The 24,747-nt window shown below is 19.5% G+C and overlaps 2 protein-coding genes across 8 annotated transcripts; one reads left to right on the forward strand and one right to left on the reverse strand.

Moving 5' to 3' along the window:
- On the forward strand, positions 1-8,864 carry LOC122716756 (ATP-binding cassette sub-family G member 4-like). Of its 3 annotated transcripts, none has more exons than XM_043940117.1 (13): positions 1-137; positions 642-881; positions 2,277-2,587; positions 4,049-4,222; positions 4,295-4,505; positions 4,614-4,721; positions 4,793-4,911; positions 5,011-5,179; positions 5,262-5,362; positions 5,442-5,597; positions 5,794-5,912; positions 5,984-6,228; positions 8,675-8,864. In XM_043940117.1, the coding sequence occupies exons 2-12, from the start codon at positions 707-709 to the stop codon at positions 6,207-6,209; spliced, it is 1,869 nt and encodes a 622-aa protein (XP_043796052.1). In that variant the 5' UTR covers positions 1-137; positions 642-706; the 3' UTR covers positions 6,210-6,228; positions 8,675-8,864. The 3 variants fall into 3 exon arrangements, with proteins under 3 accessions (XP_043796052.1, XP_043796054.1, XP_043796053.1); XM_043940119.1 differs by having other exon boundaries at positions 5,984-6,132; XM_043940118.1 differs by having other exon boundaries at positions 59-137; positions 669-881.
- On the reverse strand, positions 8,329-24,747 carry LOC122716754 (ATP-binding cassette sub-family G member 4). 5 transcript variants are annotated; one of them, XM_043940113.1, is made up of 13 exons: positions 24,652-24,747; positions 15,026-15,329; positions 12,664-12,847; positions 12,026-12,149; positions 11,066-11,211; positions 10,810-10,933; positions 10,598-10,712; positions 10,219-10,347; positions 9,951-10,069; positions 9,520-9,688; positions 9,179-9,435; positions 8,947-9,080; positions 8,329-8,716 (listed from the first exon to the last, which is right to left on the reverse strand). In XM_043940113.1, the coding sequence occupies exons 2-13, from the start codon at positions 15,231-15,233 to the stop codon at positions 8,500-8,502; spliced, it is 1,926 nt and encodes a 641-aa protein (XP_043796048.1). In that variant the 5' UTR covers positions 15,234-15,329; positions 24,652-24,747; the 3' UTR covers positions 8,329-8,499. The 5 variants fall into 5 exon arrangements, with proteins under 5 accessions (XP_043796048.1, XP_043796047.1, XP_043796050.1 ...); XM_043940112.1 differs by having other exon boundaries at positions 24,520-24,741; XM_043940115.1 differs by lacking the exon at positions 15,026-15,329.

A 24,747-nucleotide genomic window follows, 5' to 3' on the forward strand; every position in this document is an offset into this window, starting at 1 on the left:
TAATTCAAAATCAAACGGAATTGGATCATTCTAAGCGGACAAGAAAATTGTACGGCCCTGCAATATAGAGTTAATATCGGTCGTCGCAGTCATTATAATGAATTCGAGCATATCGTGTGTTTCTGTTGTGTTCGTTGGTGAGTAAATATAATGTTCTTCCCAGCAAATAAAATATAAACAAAATATCACTTTTTTTATTTGATATTTTTTTTTATAATATATAATCATTTCGATATGAATTCTAATAAATAATATGAATTTTTATTTTGTTGTTTGCTGTTAAGTTTATAAATTCCTTATCAATTGATAAAATCTGTTATGTATAAAATGTCAAACTATCAACAATGAATTCAACTATAATGAATTTAAAATTACAATCCATTAAATAGTCTTAAAAATTAAAAAATAGTAATGTTATGCTTTAAAATATTTCGAAATCTAAATTTGTTGAAAATATAAATATAGTATGTTAGCAACAATTTGTATTTTTAATGAAGAGAATTTTGAATATTTGAATATAAATCTTTTTTTTAAATAAAAAAAAATATATTTTGTCATCAAATTTGAATATATCAAAGTGCATCACTCATAATTATATTATTGAATGATAATATAATGCAACATAATATTCATTATCGTAGATTAAATTTCAGTGGTTTAATGATCAGTTTAAGATTTAATAATCAACAAGCGTAGTAATTTAATAATGGAAGCACATCACTACGATACAATCGTTGATTCAACAATAAGAATGATCGACGAGGAAAGATGCACCATTCAATTGAGAGAAAATCAGAATTTTTTGAATCCAAGCAACCAACCAGTTACCAAAATATACATTGAGTTTAATAATCTCTCATACACGATCCATTCCAATAAAGGCAAGTACTTTCATTTTTACTGTTTATAAAGAAAGTGGAACAGCTGTACTGTTCAAGAAAAGAGGATAAATTTATTTATCGATAAATGAAAGAAAATATTATTTTGCTTTATCAGTATTAACTTTCTAATTATTAAAAATTTTTTAAATAAAATTTTAAAAAATATTTTAAAATTATAGTAAAATTATTTATATTTTAATGAAGAATTATGATAATCAAAATTGTAAAATTTTATCATATATTTTTTTACGATATATTTTTTTTTTAATTGATAGCATTAATTGCTTTCTATTTTATTTATCGAATACAAATTTAGATATTCGATAAACAATATAAGTATTCAAATTTATAAATTAAAATTTCAATTACAAAAATTCAAAACTAAAAATATAATATAAATATAAATAACGTATTAAATATTCGAAAAGTTGAATTTAAAAATTTAAAAATTAAATTTTAACATAGTATATTAAAAAATATTGAATATTATTTTATACGCTCTTTATATTTTTTTTTTAAATGATATTTCTTTTTGTTTATTTTTTACTACATATTTTGATGATTTTCATTTATTTTAATCAATTATTTATACAGATTATTATATTATAAATTGCCAGTAATTATTTTTATTAATTTACATTAATAAATCAATTTGTATAATAATAAATACGATAATACGATAATTAAAATTCAAAAAATGTACAAAATAGATATCACGTTAAAGTAAAAAATAATGTTAATTAATGCAGATATCAAAGATCGAAAATATAATTTAAAAATTTTAATAAGAAGATGAATTGTATTAGTAAATTTATCTTTTTAATTAAAAGATAATTTTTTTATTGTTATTTTATAAATGATAAAATAATAAAAATATAACAAAAAAAATAAGAAAAAGTTATTAGTATTATCAAAAATAATTTATGTATAAAATATAAAATATCTTCTTTGTTAAACATAATAAACGAAAATAATTATGTGTATTTATTTAACGGCTCCTGTAAATAAATATTTTATAGATTTTATAAAAAGAAATAGAATAAAGAAAAGAATTGAATTAAAATATTCTTAAAAGTAAATATTTATAAGATCGATACTTAAAAAAAAAATTTTTTTGAAAAATTTTGAACAATGTTGAATAAATATCCATTTTGTAATAAATGTCTTAATATATAATATACATATTATTTGGACAAAGTAAATAAAATTTAAAAAATGAAATTTTAGATATTCTAAAGATTAAAATAATTCACAAAAATATTTTTTGAAGTTTCTTAAATTAAATTTATATAAGCAATTTAATTTTACATTGGATATAGCAAATCGATAATTGTCAAATAAATTTCAACAAATATATTTGCATTATTTATTTATTTCAATTTCTTTTTTTTATAGGAAAATCAAAGAAGATATTAGAAAATGTGACAGGATATTTTCGTCCCGAAAGATTAATGGCGATTATTGGTCCTTCTGGTGCAGGAAAGACTACATTACTTCGTACTATATGCTCTTTGAAAACCACTAATGTCAAAGGTTCAATTATCGTTAATGGTAAAAAATGGAATGGTAGTGCTTTTCGAAAACAAGCATGTTTCCTGCCACAAGAATTTGTTTTATTACCTTTGCTTACTGCGAAAGAAACATTATATATTGCAGCACGTTTGAAAGTTAAAAATATTGATGAACCATATGCCATTAATCTGATTGTAGGTTAATTTAAATTTTTTTAGAAATTATACAATGAAAATTTTTATTTGTATAGGGAAAAAAATTTGTTGAGAAATTTTATACGAAAAATTTACAGATTAATTAAAATTATTCAATTACAGTATTAATCAAATATTTTTAATAGATATACTTCTAATAGATATACTATTAGATCTTATTGAACTTAAAATATTGGTAAAGATATCATTTTGAATAATTTTTTTCTTTATATATAAAAAGGCGATTGGATTAATTTTCAAGTTATTTGAAAAAAATTTTTGATATTGATTGACGATAAAAAGTTGCTCAAACTGATTTACAATTTATATTTCAATTATTTATTAAAATCGGTAGCAAAGAGATAATCGGCAGATTTATCAAATAAATGTAAAAGTTAATATGAAAAAATGTCCATCCAAAAAGGTATATTTTTCAAATTATAAATATAATAAATAAATTTAAATAAATATAAATTATTATAATTAATATATATTATAATTAATATGTGTAATTTAATGTGAATAATTCAGTGAGTAATTTACTAAATGAAATGAGATGGCTCTATTTTACTTATAATTTTAAACATTTTTTATACGAATTAGATATTTAATATGATCTTAACAATAATTAAATTAATATCAAATAAAAGTAATTGATTTTTACACTCAAAATAAAGAGAGATTATTTGTATTTTATTAGAATTATTGAAATCCATGCATTTTTAATTAAAATTCAAAAAATGTACAAAATAGAAATCCGAAAAAATTATTTTTAATATAATCTATCTATAAGAAATTTTTTTATTGATTAATTCATGAATATATTATAAATATTATATATTTATTTCATTTTTATTAAAATATTTATTGCACATTCATTTTTATATTTTTATTGTACATAATGATTTTAAACAATTTATTAAGATTATGTTTAAAAAAAATATTTTTATTATAAAAATGGAGATAGTAGAAATAAACATATTTTTAAAATATTTTATTTTTTAAGAAGTTATTGAACAATATATATATTGAATATATATTGAACAAATAAAATTCATTTTTTAAACTTTACACATTTCTAGTTCTTATCAAATTAAAACCATAAATAGACCATATTAGAAACATATATGCTGAAAGAAAAAAATGTTATTTTCATTAAAAAAAATATTTGAATCAATTATTAATCAGATATTTCTAATAGATATACTTGTATATACATTTTTTTAGCAAAATTCACTAAAATTATTCTTCTTTTTCGTAATTTTTGATCTCATGACATTGCAATTTCATATTTAAATATTAATTTAATGCAAAAGCAATAAATTTGAATACTTACTTCATATATTTATGAATATTAGATATCTTTATATATATATATATACTTTCTAATTTTCTAGAATCAACTTTCCAAAGATGTCTCATGAATATATTGGCATCTTTTTTATGAATTTAATGTTACAGATAATGGAAATAGCGGAAAACTTAAATTTGACGAATTGTTTAAATACTTTAGTAAAAAATTTAAGCGGTGGAGAACATAAAAGATTATCAATTGGCGTAGAAATAATTACAAAACCATCTGTTATATTATTAGATGAACCAACCAGTGGACTTGATAGTACATCCTCGTATCAGGTCTATTAATTATATACGTCTGATAATTTTAAGGAGCAATTTATGAAATGATTTATCGAATTTTTCAAATAGGTAATCGAATTATTACATAAAATAGCAAAAGGAGGTTGTACGATTGTTTGTGCAATTCATCAACCCAGCAGTCGTATAATATCACAATTTGATGATTTATTAGTTATACACAATGGAATTTCCTTCTATTGTGGACCTTGGAACGATGTTTTTTGTACCTTTAGTGAAGCAGGCTATCTGTGTCCTCAATTTTATAATATATCTGAATTTAGTAAGCAATAATATATATTAATAATTAATAATATTAGAATTATATAATATATATTAATGTAAATAACATTAACATTAGAATTATTTGATATCTTTAATTTTTTTATAGTTCTAGAAGTAGTGATAGGCGAAAGAAATGGTGATTTAAACAATCTACGCAAAATTAGTCATGATAAATATTTAAAATGGAAAATATGTTTCCAACATTCTATTATAAGTAATTATATTTTAATTTAAACTTATATTTACACAATTTAACAATTATAAAGTATAGAAATCATATTTTAGCAACAGATGTTACATCTACTCCAAAATTGAATATTATCAACAAATCGAAATTATATTTTATTTGGAACGAACAGAAGATTTTATTATTGAGAGCAATAATTTGTATTAAAAGAGACAATGTTAGTTGTTACATCAAAAGTTATATACCTTTTCGATCAAATATGAATTCGATTTTCTTTATATTTCATTTTTGTACAAAATATTTTATTTTTTTATAGACTTTAACAAAATTAAGATTTGCAGCTCATATAATAGTAGCTCTTCTACTAGGTGTAGTTTTTTATGATTCTGGAACTAATGCTAATAAAGCTAACAGTAATATAGCTTGTATATTTTTCATTTTACTGTTTTTATATTTTGCAAATTCTATGCCGGCTGTGCAAATGTGTAAGTTAAATATTTATTAACACTGTTTTTGCAATATTTAAATATTTAATTGATTCAACATTAATCCTCGTTATATTTTCAGTTCCCGTAGAAACTGCTGTTTTCTTACGAGAGTATTTAAATAATTGGTATCATTTAAAATCTTATTTTTTGGTGAAAGTTTTATCAGATTTACCATTACAAGTATGCGAAATAATAATATTAATATTTTTTCAAAAAAAAAAATAAAATCATTTTAAATATAATAATAATATCTTTATAGATTATCATACCTTCAGTGTTCATCATCATTACATATTACATGACTGGTCAACCAATGGAATTCAATAGATTTTTACATACTTGGTTGATTTGTATTTTAATAACGATTCTTGGACAATCATCGGGAATGCTCGTTGGTGCTGCATTCGATACGCAAGTAATAAATAATTTGAAACATATTTAAATTGTTGATTTTATAGTATCAAATAGATTATTGAAATAATAATACATTACATTATATCATATTAATTCATATATGGCAAATAAATTTATATATTTCACATAATTTAATAACAATATGATTTATATGTTTTGTAAAATAGCGTACTAAAAAAATTAATTAATATTTTCAGTTAGGTATCTTTTTAATCCCTGCTTTCAATATGCCAATGATACTATTTGCCGGATTTTTCCTGAAATTTAGCGAGATGGTATCATATCTTCAACCTTTATGTGCCATTAGTTTTTTTAGGTATATTAATTATTAAAGATTTGTTATTTTTATATAAAATTAATTATACAACAAAATTATTTTTGATATAGATATGCATTTGAAGGTATTCTGCAAGCAATTTATGATGGAAATAGAGAAAAATTGCGATGTTATGAAATCTATTGTCATTTACGTTCACCTAAAAAAATTCTGGAAGAAATGGATATGCCTAAAATTTCTTATTACACAATTATATTAGGTTTATGTCTTTGGATATTATGTTTACAAATTATGACATATTTAGTACTTAAATGGAAAACACACAAAGCTAAATAATGCATGTATGATGTATTTAGTATGTATATTTACTTTTTCATGTTTCTAATAGTTTTATAAAAAAAAAACTTATTAATATTAATATTTTTAAATTTTCTATTTTAATATTGTTATATTGATAAATTTTCAAATATACAAAGCATTAAAAAAAAAATAATATAAGATATAATAAAATACATATGTTTTTATAATAATTTTTTTTTATAATAAATTTAATTTATAATAAAAAATATTTGATTACATAGAAACAAGACAGATACAAGAATTATATATGAATTTATAAATGATTATTTATTTATCTATTTATATATTTTATTTTGCTATAGAAATATATATTATTTACAGCAAAATAAATTATTTATTTCTTTTACTTCTTTATTATGAAATTTATATGATAAAATATTAAGATTTTAGTATTCATAGAGAATAATAACTAGATATTAATATGTAACTATATAATTTAATCTTATTTATTCATTATTTTTTTATCTATCTGATATGATCCAATTTATATATATTATTTCAATTAAGAAATAAGACGAATAAGAAAATAGATATATCATATCTTTGATCTTTTCTCTGATTAGAAGCTTATTATAGATAATTATAAAACAATGAGATCTTCTTTTTCAATAATGAATTTTATTATTTATTTAATGAATTTTATTTTATAAATTTTTCAAATTCTGAAATATTAATAAAATTGAATTATAATTATTCGATTTATTATTAGAAGAAAATTAATATCAAACTGAACAGTTTCTCTTCAAATACATGTTATGATAACGTTTATCGAATCTTATATAAATAGATAAGAACAGAGAATATTTTCTTTTGTGTGTATAAGCAATATTTCTAAATGCTGTTTTGATTTCAATTTTAACTTTTGAAATATATGAAAACTATGAAGTTTTCATTTCAATTTTCAACTTTGAAATAGAACTTTAAAATAGATTTTTTATTAATATAATTTTCATTATATTCATCAATATTGAATTAATTTTCACAATTTTTTTTCAATTTAGTTAATCTCTTATATATATGTATTTATATTCATTAATAACTAAACAAAATTTATGAGTTTTAATAAGTAAGTAAATTTATCAATTTTTAATATTATATAAATAAGTGGAATAATCTTTGCTAGAAGCAAATCTAATTCATAATCAATGAACAATTATTATAAGTTTCATATTTTCAAAAATATTTTTTTCAATTATGGAAATCACAGAATTATATAAATACATATATATAAATGTAAGTTTTATAAATATATATTTGTATTATAGTTTAGAGATTAGAGAAAAAATAAAAAAATTTGCGATATCGAATTATTATACATAATAAATAATTAACTACATTTTTGATCCCAAATATAAATATATTAGATATATAATATATCTTAGATATATAAAATAGAAAGGATTATATAAAAATACTTTAAATATATATATACGCATAAATGACAATTACAAGTATGAAAAATTTATGATGTCATAAATTATGTTATAAAAAAATGAGCATATATAATCGCATACAGAAGTATACTTAATATATAATTGAGAATCATTTTTTAATTTTTTATAAATTTGCAATAAAAAAAATAATTGCATTGATAATTGACTTCTATTGAGCAATTTTTAAATATCACACCTAATTTCCGAATAATTCGGAAAATATCATTATAAATATATTATNTAATTTTTTTTCATTTATAAAAGAAAAAAACCACAAAATCAATCATTTTATCAAAACATTATTGCATCATTATTACAAATACAAATTATGTTTGATCATAAAACATTAATGATAATTTCGCATATTAATTTTAAAATAAAAAATATCCAATATTCAACATAAAATTTATTACAATTCTTAATAATCAAAATTACTATCAATTATTAATTAAAAAATAATTCGTGACTTTTGTTTCAAATATATTGCGAATTCAGAATCGTAAATCAAATAATATATAGCAAATCTATGTATATATTTAAATATTCAATTTAATAAAATATTTGTCTTTGATAAAATTTGAAGTGCGCAATATATTTATTTTTTTCGAAAATTTGTAAGAAATTATCAATTTCTTAAAAATTTTATCATATAGTATCTTATTTTATTATAAAACGAACCCTGTAATAGATATAATAGCGAAATTAGATGAATATAAATAGATATATACATTTTTCATTTTCATTTTACATAATATCCTATAGTTAAATTATCATATATAAGAAATTACGTTAGAATGGCAGTTTTGAAGGAACGTCAACGAGTTTTGATCGGTTTATCGAACAGATATAATTTTCCATTTAAGAAATAAATATGCAGAACACCGTGTTATGATAAGTATTATGAAAAGCGCTACGATATCATTCCAAAATTGATCACCTTCCATAGCAATATCAGAAAGAAACTTTGTTGGATATTTATAATGACAATATATAACTTTTTCTTTACAGGGTAACACTGGTCGATCAAGTCCATATATGGCATTGATATATCTATGAAATTGTAAAAAAAGAAAAAGATTATAACATATCGAAAATATTTAACACAAAATATCAATATCGAAATACAAAAATAACATATACTTAAGTATTAAATATTTAGAAAAAGTTATTAAAAACAGAACAGAATATAACAGAATAACAGAAGTCTATCATTTTGCATTATTTTTATCACATTTTCTATCACATTACAGAATTAAAAAATATTATAAAAAAAATATTACCCTTCTAAACTATATCGCAAGAAACTGATATATGTACCCCATTTAAGATAAATTGGTATATCACGTAATGATACACCAAAACCTGCAAACATCATCATTGGCACAGATAAAGTTGGTCCTGCGAAAGTTCCATTCTAAAATTTAACAAATATTTGCTATTTTAATTTTTTTTATATTAATTTTTTATATTATTTTAAATATTTTCTACATGATAAAATAAAAATATACTCACAATTACATTACATATTGCTCCAATCATAAGACCAAATCCCTGAGATATTAAAACTACCAGTAAACTAATCGAAAAAAACATTAGAAATCGTGATATTTCTAATGGCTGAGATGTGATAAAATATACAATCAAAGTAAAAATTAAGCAGCAAAATATCGAAAGTGGTAAGTCGACTAACGATAAAGCCGTGTAAAATGCTTTTAAACTGTACCATCTATTGAAATGTTCCTTTAATAAAATGCTCATTTGCATGGGAACTGTGAACATCATTTAATATTATATTGTAATTTAAAAATTATATTTTTAAATTACAAACATATATAATAACTAAAATTACGTACAAGTAACTACGGTAAGCATCATTGTGGTCATCATATGATGTATGAGAATGGAGAACAAAAGATTATAATTACTTAACACTCTGGCACCGTCTGTACCCGATTCGAGAAATACCAGGCCAAGCATTAAGCCAACGGCTATATTGGCTAAGATTCGTAAATGTGTTAATGTCTTTAACAAAAAAATATGATAATACATTAAAAAAAAAATTTATATTTATACTTTATATATAATTATATATACTAAAATAATAGAATTTAAATGTTTTTAAATGTATAATATCATGAAATATCAATTACTATATATAGATTAATATAATTATAATATATAGATTATAATATAATTATAATATATAGATTATTTGGTGAATTATGAATAACTTAATTAATATTTGTGTACAAAATTAAGAATTTTATATTTTTATAATACTTACAGTATCTCTTTTACACATCAAAAAACCTCTTTTCATTAAAATTTTGATTTGATGTATTACAGGAGTTGCTTGAAGACTATTTTTATTACTTATATTCAAATTCTTATATGAATGCAATGCTGTAAAAAAAAAAATATAATTATTTGAATCAATATCTAATTACTTATATTATTATTAATTCAATTTTTATATAATATTACTAATATATGTTTCTTTTTTTTATTATATAATTTATATATAATATTATACAATAAAAACGAAAACATACTTTTTAGACCATTCGATTCTAATAAAGTATTAGAATTTTTGAACCATTGTAAATTCTTGCCATTTTCCGCAGCTGATACTAATAACGATATTTTATCTTTTCCATATTCACCGCAAGCCAATTCAATTACTGCAAAGAAAAAAAAAGAAAGAATAAATATAAAAAATATGTATAAAAAATGTTTTCCTCTTTAGCATATTTTTATCTAATTATATTAATCTAATTTGTTATAGATTCTAAAAAGAAGAAAAGTTCTTAACACTTCTATAAAGAAGTTTTAACAATGAATCATCACAAACATAATATTTTCGAAGAAATATTATATTTGATTAGATAGACAAATAAATATGTATAACATTTATTTAACAATAACATATACCATAATCAGCTGGATTATAATACACAGGACATGGCAATTTGATGTTTTCTAAATAGGAAACTAAATGATCGGTTGAACCATGAAATAGACATTCTCCTTTTGATAATATATAAACCTGCAATCATAAAATTAAGCAAATATAATATTGAATAAAATATAACAATTATGAGCAAATAATGTAAAAAAAAGTTACAATAAAGAATACCTCGTACCAGATCAAACAATTGAAAAATCGTTGCGCTAGGCTGATGAATTGTGCAGATAATTGTTCTTCCTTGCCGTGCAAGTAATTTTAATAAATTTATTACTTGTGTGCATGATAAACTATCCAAACCTCTGAAATATTCATTATATATAATAAAAATATAATATAAATCTATAAATAATAGTATAATATTAAATGTATTATAATATATAATATACTAAAATAAAATATAAAATAACATATAAATCAATATTTATACTGACGTTGTCGGTTCATCAAGGAACATAACGGTCGGATTATTAACTAACTCCAAAGCAATAGACAGTCTTTTTTTTTGTCCTCCACTTAATCTACCAGTTTGAGTGTTCATGTGCTCGCGTAAGCCTAAGGTAGTGAGAATTTCTTCAATCTAAAAAGGGAAATCTTTTAGATTAAAAATGTTAAGATAATTGCTAAAACATTATTGATTTAGAATTAAGAATTCAACACAAGAATCATTAATTTTTTTATAATTAAATATGCTGATATAATTTTATCCTTTTTTTATCTTTTCTAAAATTTATTATTCTATTATTCTAATATTTTTATTATTCTAAAATTTAATTATTTTTCTAAAATCTATTTTCTCTAAAATTTATTTTTCTTTAAATACAAAATATTATAATACATAATTTTTTTTCATAATAATATACACAGATACAAATAAACAATTCTTTAAATTCAAAAAATTATTGTTTAACAAATATAACGTAAGATGCCTTATTGATAATCTTCAGATTCTATATTTTTCGAAAAATAAGAATTTGTTGATAATATTAACTTATGAAATATGTTGTATTCTTTAGTTTTTAAGATATATAACAATAATATTTAAATATAACAATATATTTAATATAACAATAATATATAATATAACAATAATATAACAATAATATAACAATAATATTTAAAGTGAAATTTATATTAAAAAAAAATCGAAGTATTAAAAATTCAATATATAATATAATTTAATACAAAGAATGTAAAATCTAATTAAATATTTTAAATATTTTCAAAAAAAGTATCTTAAAATTCTTCTTGAATAAATAGTATAAATATGTATTTAAGTATTTTATGATAGAAATTTTTTTATCTTATTGTATTTCCATGCTGTAATTTACCAGCGATGCAATAAAAGATATTGAAATCTTACTAGTTGACCTCGAGAATAAATTGTTACTCACTATCGCTTCCTTTTCGTATCTGGGGGTGCTCGTGGGCAGCTTGAGGTCAGCTGCGACTGTCATGTTCTCGTTGACCGTCAAGAGAGCTTCCAAACGGTCATCTTGCGTGATATATGCGCTACATCTGTAATGATTACATGATACGTATTACATGAAACAATAATTACAGATAAGAATACATAAAATATATAAAATTTAATTACATCTGTTATATAAATAATGTCGATATTTCATATTTCATAATTCACTAATAATAAAAACTGTATAAAATATTTCTAAAAAAAATGCAATAAATATAATTCAGTTTAACGAAATATTAAAAAAAAGAAAATTAAAAAATTTTTAGAAAACATTAAAGAATAACAAAAAAAAATTATAAAAGATTATTAAAAGAAATTAAAATGTAATGTAAATAAAATAAAAGATTAACATAATAGAAGAAACAATTTTTTATAAATAACAAAAAAAAAATTTATATAATAAAAAATAATTCATGCACGGTCAACTTTCAAGATTTTGAAATTTTTTCAAATTTATTAACTGCAGTATATAATGATTTAAAATAATTTAATCTTTAATAATATGAAAATATTATATAATCATATATATAATCATATTCACTAATAAAAAATGCTTACTTTCGAAAAGAATTTATTTCTCGGGCGTGACCGTTGATGTTGATATTTCCATCAACACCAGTCGTCCTGAACCCCGACAGGATATTCAGTAAGGTCGACTTTCCCGCTCCGGACGGACCCATTAAGGCGATTAAATGTTTTGCTGGAAGTCTTCCATTGATTCCGTGTAATATCTCCTTTTGACCTGCAACATTAACCATTGTGACTTAAAGAATATATCGCGCATGAATTATAATAATGAAATTAATTATATGTGATTATAAGATAGATAATTATATATGATTATAAGATTATAAGATATATGCGATTGATATTAAGGAGAAATAATATGAAAACACAGTATCAAGATAGATATATTTATTCAGATTAAAAATCTAATAACAATGACGTTCAATATTCAATGTTAAAAAAGTTAAGAAAATTATTGCTTAGATTTGTAAACAATTTCTTTGATTGATGCAAATATTAAATTTATTCAATATTTAATACAATATTTAATTTATTCAAATGATTAAAAAAGCGAAAAGAATTTTGTAATTTTCTCGATCTCATATTTATAAAAATCAAAGTTGTCAGCAATTAATAAAATAAAGTTATCATGTACATAAGTAATTTTTATTAAACAGATTAGTAAATGATACATTTTATGTATAAATATATAAACAAAAGTTGTTATTTATAGAAACATGCACAGGAAATATGCATAATATTAACACGCTAATCAGGATTTTACTTTATAAACTGATTATCATTATTTCTATTAATTCTAATAAATAACTAAGATTTTAATATATATATATATATATATATATATATACCTGTCAGTAGCATATTTCATACTAGAAAATAGAGAAGAAATATTTAAAGTATTATATATATATATGTGTATATATATATATATATATACATATATTTTATGTCCTAGAATATAATAATATATATGTACTTATACATCTTAAAATATATAAATATTTTATATATAATATAAAATATATAAATATATAAATTCTCTTTATTAACTAACTCTTTAATTAATTTTCTTCAAGATTTCTTAGAAATAATTTGACTTATTATGTATCTGAATATCAATATTGTATGTTAAAATGGATAATAGTAAACATGTATTATTGCATATTAATATTGTAGAATATGTAATATATCATGTAATGATGATGTGATAAATGAATAATGCATAATAATGTATACCTATATAGGTTTTTATAAAACTTGATGTTAATAATAAAATAAGCAACTTTTATTGCGATTTCATTGCGACTGCGCAATTCGATAGGTTTATATTTTTAAATGATGCAATCCCACTACGAAACTATAAAGTATGAAATACGGAATTATTGTTATGAATTCGCAATGGTTTATCTATTTAGTCTAAACATCAGGTGGATATGTGGACACATTTTCAATATATGTATGTCCAAATATATATATATATATATAGATATGTGGACACATTTTCAATATATGTATGTCCAAATATATATATATATATATATATATATATAACTTCACATAACCAATATATACATAAATATATATTCGAAATACGATTAAATGTTGTTAATTCTTAAGTCTGATACACATGAGCGACTTTTATTATTGAATTACAATTATCGTTGAATGATAACTACGAAATTGTGCAATTTACAACAAAATTCAGATTTATGATACAATGCATATAATCGATTCTGCTATGAAAATTATAAAAGTATGAAATTATCATTCCGAACTCGTAACAATAGTGCGTCTCTTGTATGTACTTAACCTTATAATGATCTCTTTAATTAAAATGTTTTATCATTTAAAACTTTGTTATTTACTATATATTATATAATGTATATATCTTCTAATGTATAATCAAATATCTGAGAAATTTAAAATTTTAACATTTGCTATCATCTTTGTTAGGAAAGAGAAATTAGGTTAGATTTGTTCGTCTAAAAATGCTAGAACATTTATTTAAACTAGAAATTACAAGAAATTCCATTTTAACGTAGCAGTTTTAAATATAAAGTACATAAAAAAAACGATGTTCTAAAATTACTTTTCAAAATTTAAAATTATTTTTTTTAAAACTTTTGAAAAATATATTTTTCATAAATTTTTTTTTCTAAATGTTATATCATTATATATATCATAAATATATAATTTTTTAATAAAAATATAAAATCGAGCTAATATTTTTTTTAAATAAATATAATAGTCATTGGTTTAACTTTAATAATTCCTAGCTTTATTAGATTGTCGATTAATGTTTCAATTATTTGTTGAGAAAAATTGTTACTCTAAAAAAGCAAACGGATGGAAAAAGGAGAAAGAAAGCGTTCAAGTTTGAAAGAACACTGACCTTTCCTGCAACCGAGTGACACCGTATATGTGATGTTTTCGAAGACAATATCAACGGTATCCGCCGGGTCGGTTTTCATGAAACGTTCTTCATCTTTGATTTGTGCATTTTCTATTTTTTTTGTTGATTGTTTATTTATGGTGTAAATCTTCGTATCAACTGTGCTTGTCTCCTGGCCATTACTCATCTCGTGCATTAATATTTCCATTGTTAAATATCTTGCACGAATTGATGAAATAGCCGGAGAATATTAATTTTCAATTATAAGCTTTCAATTAAACATAGACCAATAAACACCATATAGCTGTAATCAGAAAGCAAGAGATCATTATTATAAAAGATATAGAGAAAATATAATTATAGCAAAATTAATATTTTAATCTAGTAAAATTTTTTAAAAATTATATAAAAGATTATTGTAATTTAATTTTATAATTTATTTAAAGTTAATTGCTTAAAAAGTTTTTAGAACTTCTATTCCCATCATATTGTTTATTTAATCATTACTTTGTTCCTATTATTTCACTACTTCTATGTATATTATTTTTTTTCACTTTTTTTTTCATTTTGAAGTGTTATTTTCCTTTCTATTTGAACATATGAAAGTCAATTCTATTTATTTGCATTTTATTAAATGCAATCAAAATAATTATTTAATTTATTTAATTTATCAATTAATTAATTTAAATTTTTAATTAATCAATCACAGAATTATATTTTGTAAGAAAATACATATCTATTCTCTAAATTAATAATTACTAATTTAAAAAATATTTTAGATATTTTAGATATATTTTAGATATCCGATTTATTTTACTTGAGTTATTAGCTTTTTTTTTTTTAGTTTATAATAATAAAAATAAATTAATCTTTTTGTTTGTCTCTTGTCTCAATTTCTATTCCTTTTTCACGAAATACGAGATTTCTTAACTATTTTCTTTATTTATATGAAAAAAATTTATTATAATATCACTTAAAATACAAAAAGATATGTATTTTCACATATGAATTTAGAAAGGATTACAAGAAATTATTTTATTTAATTAAATTTATACGTAATATAAAATGTAATTGAATGAAAATTGAAACAAATATCAATATATATGATAATGTGATATTGTTTAATATACTTCATTTTTCTTATTTTATTATAAGAAAAATAAAATAATAAATATATATAAAAATTCAAAAAAATTTATTTATTTTGACATAATTTAACTTATATTTCGATTATGATAAATTTTATAAGGAACACGATAATAGATCGAATATAATTCGATCATCAATATTGTGACACGATGTGTATAAGTACACGTAAATGCAATATTCTTGTCATCGAATAAGTTCATCAAATACAATATAATTAATGAAAATCAAGCAAAAACTAAACATTAATCATAAATAGGTAATCAGATAAATTATTCCATGATCATTAAGAAAATTATCATGAAGAAAATTATTTATTAGAGTTTTTTGTTCACATTTTTTCGTGCATTTATATATGTATATTGCAAATGGTAAAAAGAAAACAAAGAGATAAATATGAATATAAATTAATACTTTTTAATTACTATATCAAATGAATGTTTATTTTTCTCATTAACAATGATTGTAAAGATAATGAATGAAACATAAACTAATTTGCTATTATTTTCTTATTGTCATAATTAAAAAAGTATTGAGATTTTATTACGTCATAATAACATTCTTAAATTTCTTTGAATTATTTAATAATAATGATGATGCAATTTATAATAATGACATAATTATACTATTATAATTATTTGAATCATAAAAAAAAATTTGAGAACTTTTAACATGCAATATGTAAATATTATAAAAAGAAATTAAAAAAAAGAAAATGATTTTAGTAATTTTTATTTTTCTTATAAAAAAAAAACTTGAAACTTTTAATTTGAATGAAGAAATGATTATTAACATATAAGGATAAGATATATATGTTAAATGTGAAAGGAAGAAATGGTGAAAGCGAAAGATATTGCATCTTAGTTTCTGTTATATACAACGATTACTCGAAAAATAACAAGAAAACTTAAGTTATCTAAAATATGTTCTAGAAGCAATATCATCGATAAGATAATCGAATTCTTATTATAATCTCGATAGAAATATCGATAAGATACAAGATACAAAAAAATCTTCTCATAAGAAAATTAGTTCAATGAAATATTGAAATGTGACTTATAGAGTAATTTAAAAAGATTTTTAAAATTAATTTAAAAGATTAAGATGATGGTTTTATATTTTATGAAGTATTTTTTTCTACTAATATTATTTTTTTTTAGAATTTTAAATTGCTTATAAATAACCAATAATATTGACATTTATTTTTTTCATTTTTTTTTTTTTTGTTTATTTTGTTGTTGAGATGTAGGGAGTAAAGAAATGCCAGTCAAAAAAAAAAGTCAAAAAAGTATATAACATTGTTTAAAAGAGCGAAAGCATCAACGACATTGAAAAAGTTGATCGTTGAGCAAACTTCCTCAAAGAGAATAAAGTAATCTATCTCTACTGCGATAACTGTAATCTTGTTTATGGAATTAACGACAATCATTGTTTCAAAAGTTCAGTCGAACTTTAGTAACGCCCATTTATACTTCTTGAAATTCTAATAGTACAACATTCTGGTAAAATAATTAAAAATAAATAAGATTTCTTTAATGATTTGAAAGAGGATGCAATAAGAATAGAACCAATTTATTAAAATTATTACATGAATATAAGTTTTTATACAGCTTCAATATAAAAGTATAAAGATTAAATTTTTACAAATTACATACAAAGTGTAAATATAAAAAATTGATTGTCATAGAAAAAATATATTACTCACAAGTATTTATATGTTCCATTTATGAGACAATAGCTATAAATTATAACAGTTGGTCGAAGTACATCACAAATCTTATCATATAAAGTGAATCAACAATGAAAGTCCACGAAGATCAAAAGATCCAAACTGACAGTTGTTTACAAGAAATGGTATAAATTCAAGTTCAGCTTTTATTATTTTTAATACGATATATAAAATACGAATAAAATATAAGAAATCTTTCATACATAAAATAATAAATATATTAAATATAGCATTTAATATTATATATTTAATCTTCAAACTTAACATATAATAATATTAAACAGTCATTAGTAATAATGATATGTATTTTGAATTTATTGTTAGTATGTTGAAGTATAAATTAATTGTAAGTAAATAATAAGTTAAATGAATGAATTAATTTTTATCAATAATACTCGACAAATATAAATATAATAGTTCCTTGATTATTCGATAATTGAAAATTTATAGAATAGAATTAGATATATGAATTAGAATATAATATCCAAATAACGCTCATAAAAACAATAATAAAGTTAAAACAGAAAAATGAATACGAATTATGTAAAATTATTTTAAAAAATGATTTCTTTTATATTTAAGCATTTAAAAAAAATTAGATAGAAAATATTTTGATAAAAAATATTAATATTATTAATATTAAAAATATTTTGTTGCTATTATATAAAATTAATATAATATTTTTAAATCGGAAATTTATTTAAAAATTAATGTGTTAAATAAATAAAATATTTATATTTTTAAATTATTATAATTATGATATTTGTTATATCTATATTTTTAAGTTAAATAACTATAATCAATTAATTTATATTATTATAAATATGGATGATAATCATACCTTGCGTGCAAGTTATTTTATATTAGAAAGATATGGAAGCAAAGTAGGAATTATAATTTCTACAATATTTAAAATGCAAATAATAATGTTTACATTAAATATTCAAACAATTATTATCATCAACTCGTTTAAAATTTAGAAATAAATCATGATTAATATGGTAAAAAATAATAACATTCCTGCAAAATATCAAGTTACAATTATTTTAAATATTATATAAAAGAAATTAAGTGATATTCATTATATTAATATTAATATTGTAATGAATATTAATATGATTATATTAGTCATCATATGAAATATTTATTTCTTACAAATATAATATAATTTTTATTTTTTATATAATGTATCATTTTTCATTAAGAAAAAAAATTAGAAAAAATTATAAAAAATAATTTATATGAAAAAAATATATATATATTAATTATTATATTAATCCTAATAAAAAAATATAATCACACAAAAAACAATAGTAAAATATAATTATCATTTTAAATTCTAAATATAATAATGAAATCATCGTGGAAAATAGATTTCAAAGTCCAGTTCGGATATATATATACAATATAAATACCTTCAGCATAATATTAAATAACTTATAACTCGAAAAATAAATCTCAATCGAAATTTTTATTCATCAATTTTGTATTTCTTTCTATTTCTACTATCGATTTTCAAAAGATATCCCACGAATAAATTAATATATATATATCATATTTAATTTATAATAGAATTTAATTAATTACATAATACAGGCACAATCAGATATTAATAAAAATAATTGATAATAAAATACAACAATTATAATGATAAAATATAACAATAAAATATATATATAATAATAATGTAATGTTTAATGAAAAGAAAAAAGTAGTTAAAAGGAAAAGAAAAAATATAAATATTATGAAAAAAATTTCTTACTTCAGATTAATTTTATTAGTTTGATATTTTTAATGATTAAATGCATCGTTTTATAATATTATTATATAAATATTATATAATATTAAAAATTATTAACGCTATAAAAATATAATAATTATTTTTGTTAATTTAATGTTTATTTAATTTTAAAATAATCATATTATTTATAAAAACAATTTTAACGTCAATATTGACATATTCTGAAGTATAGATTATTTTGAAATATAAATTTAAAACAATCGCTTTTATTTTAATCTTTTATTTATTGTGTCATTAATAAAAAATATACATAATTTAAAAAATGATTATATTATATCTACTTTTTTTTCTAATGTATTATTCACGGCTAATGAGAAATTTTGTGAGATAGCAAGAGGCAAGTTGAGCATCTCTTCTTTCGTTCAGTGATACACAACGTTACATGATTTTAGTTCTAGATATAATGCTTCCAGAATATATTAAGAATATTGAAATTAATCAATCAGATTCGTATTTTTTGCAGAGAATTTCTTGTCAGAACATTATATTTTATATTATATAATTGTTGCAATAGAAAAAACAATTTAGTAAATATGTACATTTACCAACCAATATATATACATATCACATACAATATCTATAATAGTACAATTACAATGATTGTTCCTTTGATAAAAATTAATTCAATATTGAAACAAAATAAATTACCAAAATAATAATAAAATAATAATTATCGCTCGACATTGTCGATCGTCTATAATGATCCGCGAAAAAATTTAATCAGTAATTCAGTTCAATAATTTAAAAAGTATTTTTTAATAAGTTATTTTAATTAATATTAATATTTTTATTAATGTTATAGCAATGTACGTATATATTGTTTACTAAATATATTTACTAAGAAATGGAAATAGTAAATATTTTTTATATTGACTTAATATTTTCTCTAAAGTCTTAATATTAAGATATAAGAATATATTAACTAGTAAGTCTATTTATATACGTACATTTATTACGCATTAAACTTTCACTGCGATATAATAATTAGTTTTTTAAATCTCTCTTTTATTAATGTTTTACTAATAAGGAGTGATTATATAAAGGATGTTCTCTTCAAAAATATCATCTAGAAATAAAAATAGAAAGAAAAAATGTTATATGAAATTTATGTAATAATTTGTTACAAAATTATAGATAAATAGATATTAAATATTATATGCATAGAACCGGCATTAATAATTATTTATTAAATTAAAAGAAAAGAAGAGAAAGATAGAAATAAAAATTGATCATCTTTATATTATTTTTACATTATATCTCCATTTATTCAAAAATTTAAAAACAATTATATTTTATGAAAATAATATGTAATGAAAATTTATTAACATTATAATAAATATTATTAATATTGAATATTATTTTAGACAAAAAAAAAATATTTTTTTTTATTTTTATTTACAAATTATGCTCCTGTAACATGACCAAAGAAATAAAAAACATTGTATTACGATATTTAATATCATAATTTTCTTCTTCAATATCTAAATTTGCAAAAAATTATTTCTACTCATATTTTTTATTTTTAAAATTTTGATAAATAAACATCTAACTTGAAATTTTAAAGTAACATTATTTTATAATTTTATCTATTCTTATAACGATTCAAAATATTTGAATTTTAAATCATTATAAGATTCAAATCTTTAAAATAAGATTTAAATCTTTAAAATTTTTAATATGATTTTATTATTGTAATAAAAGAGTAATAAAATAAAAATAATATATAATTGCTACATAATATTAAATAAATAAATAATAAGTAAATAAATAAACAATAAAAGTATAAATAAGAAGAAAATACATCTAAATACAAATATTTTATAATACAATATTTTATTATACAATATTCAAAAAAAAGTAAAGAAAATCAAAAATAAAAAAATATATATTTTATTCTGCGTTTGTATTTTTTTTTTTACTTTTACTTTTATTTTTTTTAGCTTTTTTTATTTATTATTTCACAGCAATAGTAACGATGATAACATCAGAATTTAAAAAAATGGAAAAATATATATATTGCTAGATATAGAAGTTATAAGGAAAGATTAGACAAATCAAAAAAAAATAAATGTCATATTTTTAAAAATATATGTTCAATAATTTTCCATGTAATTAAATGTAAAAATATTATTAAAATTTTATTTAAATATAACAATATTATTAACGAAAGAATAGATTCTAATGTATAATCTATTATATGTAACTTATATGATTTTTATATGTCGGAATATATCTATTTTATTTAACAAAGATAAAAAGCAAATAAAATAATAAATTTTTGAATTATAAAATCTGAAACATTATATATATTATATATCAAAATTATTTTTTAAAACATTTTCTATTTCTAATTCCTATTTCCTAACCCAATATTTCAATTTATTTAAACCTATTTTCAAACAATTCATAAAATTATTAATCTTTATTTCATTTTAAACTTGACCAAAATAATAGCAAATAAATAAACAAAATTAAAGTTTGTTAAACTATTATTTATGTATCTTTTTATTTTTTTATTTCGATTTAAAAACATACATATATATATATATATATATATATATATATATATTTTATTTATTTTTTTAAATAATTGAAAGCTAAATTATTTTACTTTACAAAAAATCATATTATCTCTTTATCAAACAGGAAACAGTAATTTTATTTTTTTATCTAATTTTTATACTAAATGTCATTATAAATGATAATGTTTCATAATTACGACAAATAAATCGGACAAAGTTACGCTCTAATGAATTTTTCAGAATCCATTTAGATTGTAATATCCCTATTTTAAATGTTCAACTGATAACATGGAATGATTAATACATCAGCAACATACGCACATTACGCGATACGCACAAAGTTCAATCAATCATTACATACGAATTTTCTGTGAAATATCAATATCAATATTTTTATATTTCGATTATATATCGATTTTAACCTTGATATTGATGATCATTCATAAACATATTCATAGAAAAAAAATAGAAAAATAATATAATTACAATACGATAATTAAAAATAAAATAAATAATATAAATATATAATATAATAAAATAAATAATATAAATAATATAATAAATAATATATTCTATTTAAAATCACTTATAATAATATTTTAAGTAAAATAGCAATTTAATTTAGAAAAAACTATCGTATCTTTTTTATAATCCATTTTTTTCATATTGTCTTTAAATTTTTAGAATTTAATTTGCATCTCGGAACATAAATAGCGATAATTTTATATGATCAATATATATTATCAATATTTCAAAATTTTCAACATTTTTATTATTTAATAATATTATATTAATATTATATTAATAATACACATGTGTATTGATCGTTTTTATATGATAACATTGAGAAACTTGAAATATTAACAATATATACATTGAATGCTAACAAACTAACAAAATATTTGAAGCAATCAACTTTTTTATTTAATTCTTTTTTGTGAATTCATTTAAATTTATTTTAACTTTGAAAATAAAATAAAATTTTTATTTATATAATTGTTGAAATTATAGAATTATAGAATATTAGAATTAAATAATATTATTAAATTGTTTAATTCATATTCTTAAATTTTAATAATTATTATTAGTGTATTAAGGAATTTTCAAATTTTATTTTATGTGTGTATTGTACTTTATATTAGTGCACATATTAAAGTTTAATCGAAGTCCGGAATGATTTTGCGATTTCCCTGTGTTCTTCTCCAAAGGTGTTATATAAAGTAGGACAAAACAGCTGAATAAGGACGAGTTTGAATCACTTCGCGTTTCTGTAAGCGACGTGATAAATTATTTGACTCATTCTTAATATTATTTTATATATATATTATTGATATATTATTTTATATTAACAATTTATATTAACAATTATTTCTAATAATTTAAAATAAATCATATTTGATTAAAAAATACTGAATTTACATTGATAACAATTGGTATTTAAAAATAAAAAAACCAAGAAAAATGAAGAAAATATAGAATACAGAAATAAGAAAACATAGAATATCTATTATTATATAAGGTCGTTAACCTCTTCATTTTGCAGTGAAAGGAATCGCGAATTTCATTCGCGAGCGATACACAATCATCTTTGCTTGTCTTCAAATGAAGCAAGGAATTTTTCATATTTTTTTTATTCATTAACATATCGTATTTGTCATAATGTAATTATATTTGTCTTTTTGATTTTTTACTTCTAACCTGCCCTTTCTCTTCTTCAGTAATTAAATAAACTATAAGAAAAATTTAGGAAAATGATTTAATAAAAATAAAATTGTTTTATCAAAATAATTAGAAAATATTCATTTTATGTACAATCTAAATAAAAAAAAATATATATTAAATATATAATTAATTAGATAAAATAAAGTTTTTAAATCGCTATTTTAAAAAAATTTAATGATTCTTACAGAAAAAAATTAAAAATTTATAATTAATAATATAAATTCATGAATTTTTGCAATAACAAAAAGATTTCGAAATTTGACATTTTATTTCATGAATATCTATAATTCAATATATTTTATAAACATTTTTATGAATAGATTTTTACTTCTTAAAAGTACATATATAAATAATAGATTAAAAAATATTATCATCTTGCAACTTACATTTAATTCTTTTTAAATTTATTGAATTATATATTGATAATGTTAATAACTTTTAATTCATTTAATTCATCACATTTTCAAAATAAATTCTTTACTGACTTTATTACTTTACTTACTTAATTACTTTACAAACATATGCATTTATATTATTCGCCACGCTAATAAGAAAATTAAAAATACACACTTACCAGGATAAAATGCAACAAATCTGCTGTCAATTTTCATCAAATAATTTTAATGTATCGATTTTTTTATAACTAATTTGGCTATTATTTTAATATACATGTATTTAAATACATAGCGTTGTTTGATTTACAAACCTGTGACTATGAAAGCGCGGGCAAAAATGTCACGGACATGACCACTTGTGAAAATTTACAACACCGTTAAACGCGTGGCATGCGCGAGAATTTAAC

This window comes from Apis laboriosa, unplaced genomic scaffold (genome assembly GCF_014066325.1).
Source record: "Apis laboriosa isolate Shangri-la unplaced genomic scaffold, ASM1406632v1 scaffold49_cov149, whole genome shotgun sequence".
Taxonomy (NCBI): Eukaryota; Metazoa; Arthropoda; class Insecta; order Hymenoptera; family Apidae; genus Apis; species Apis laboriosa.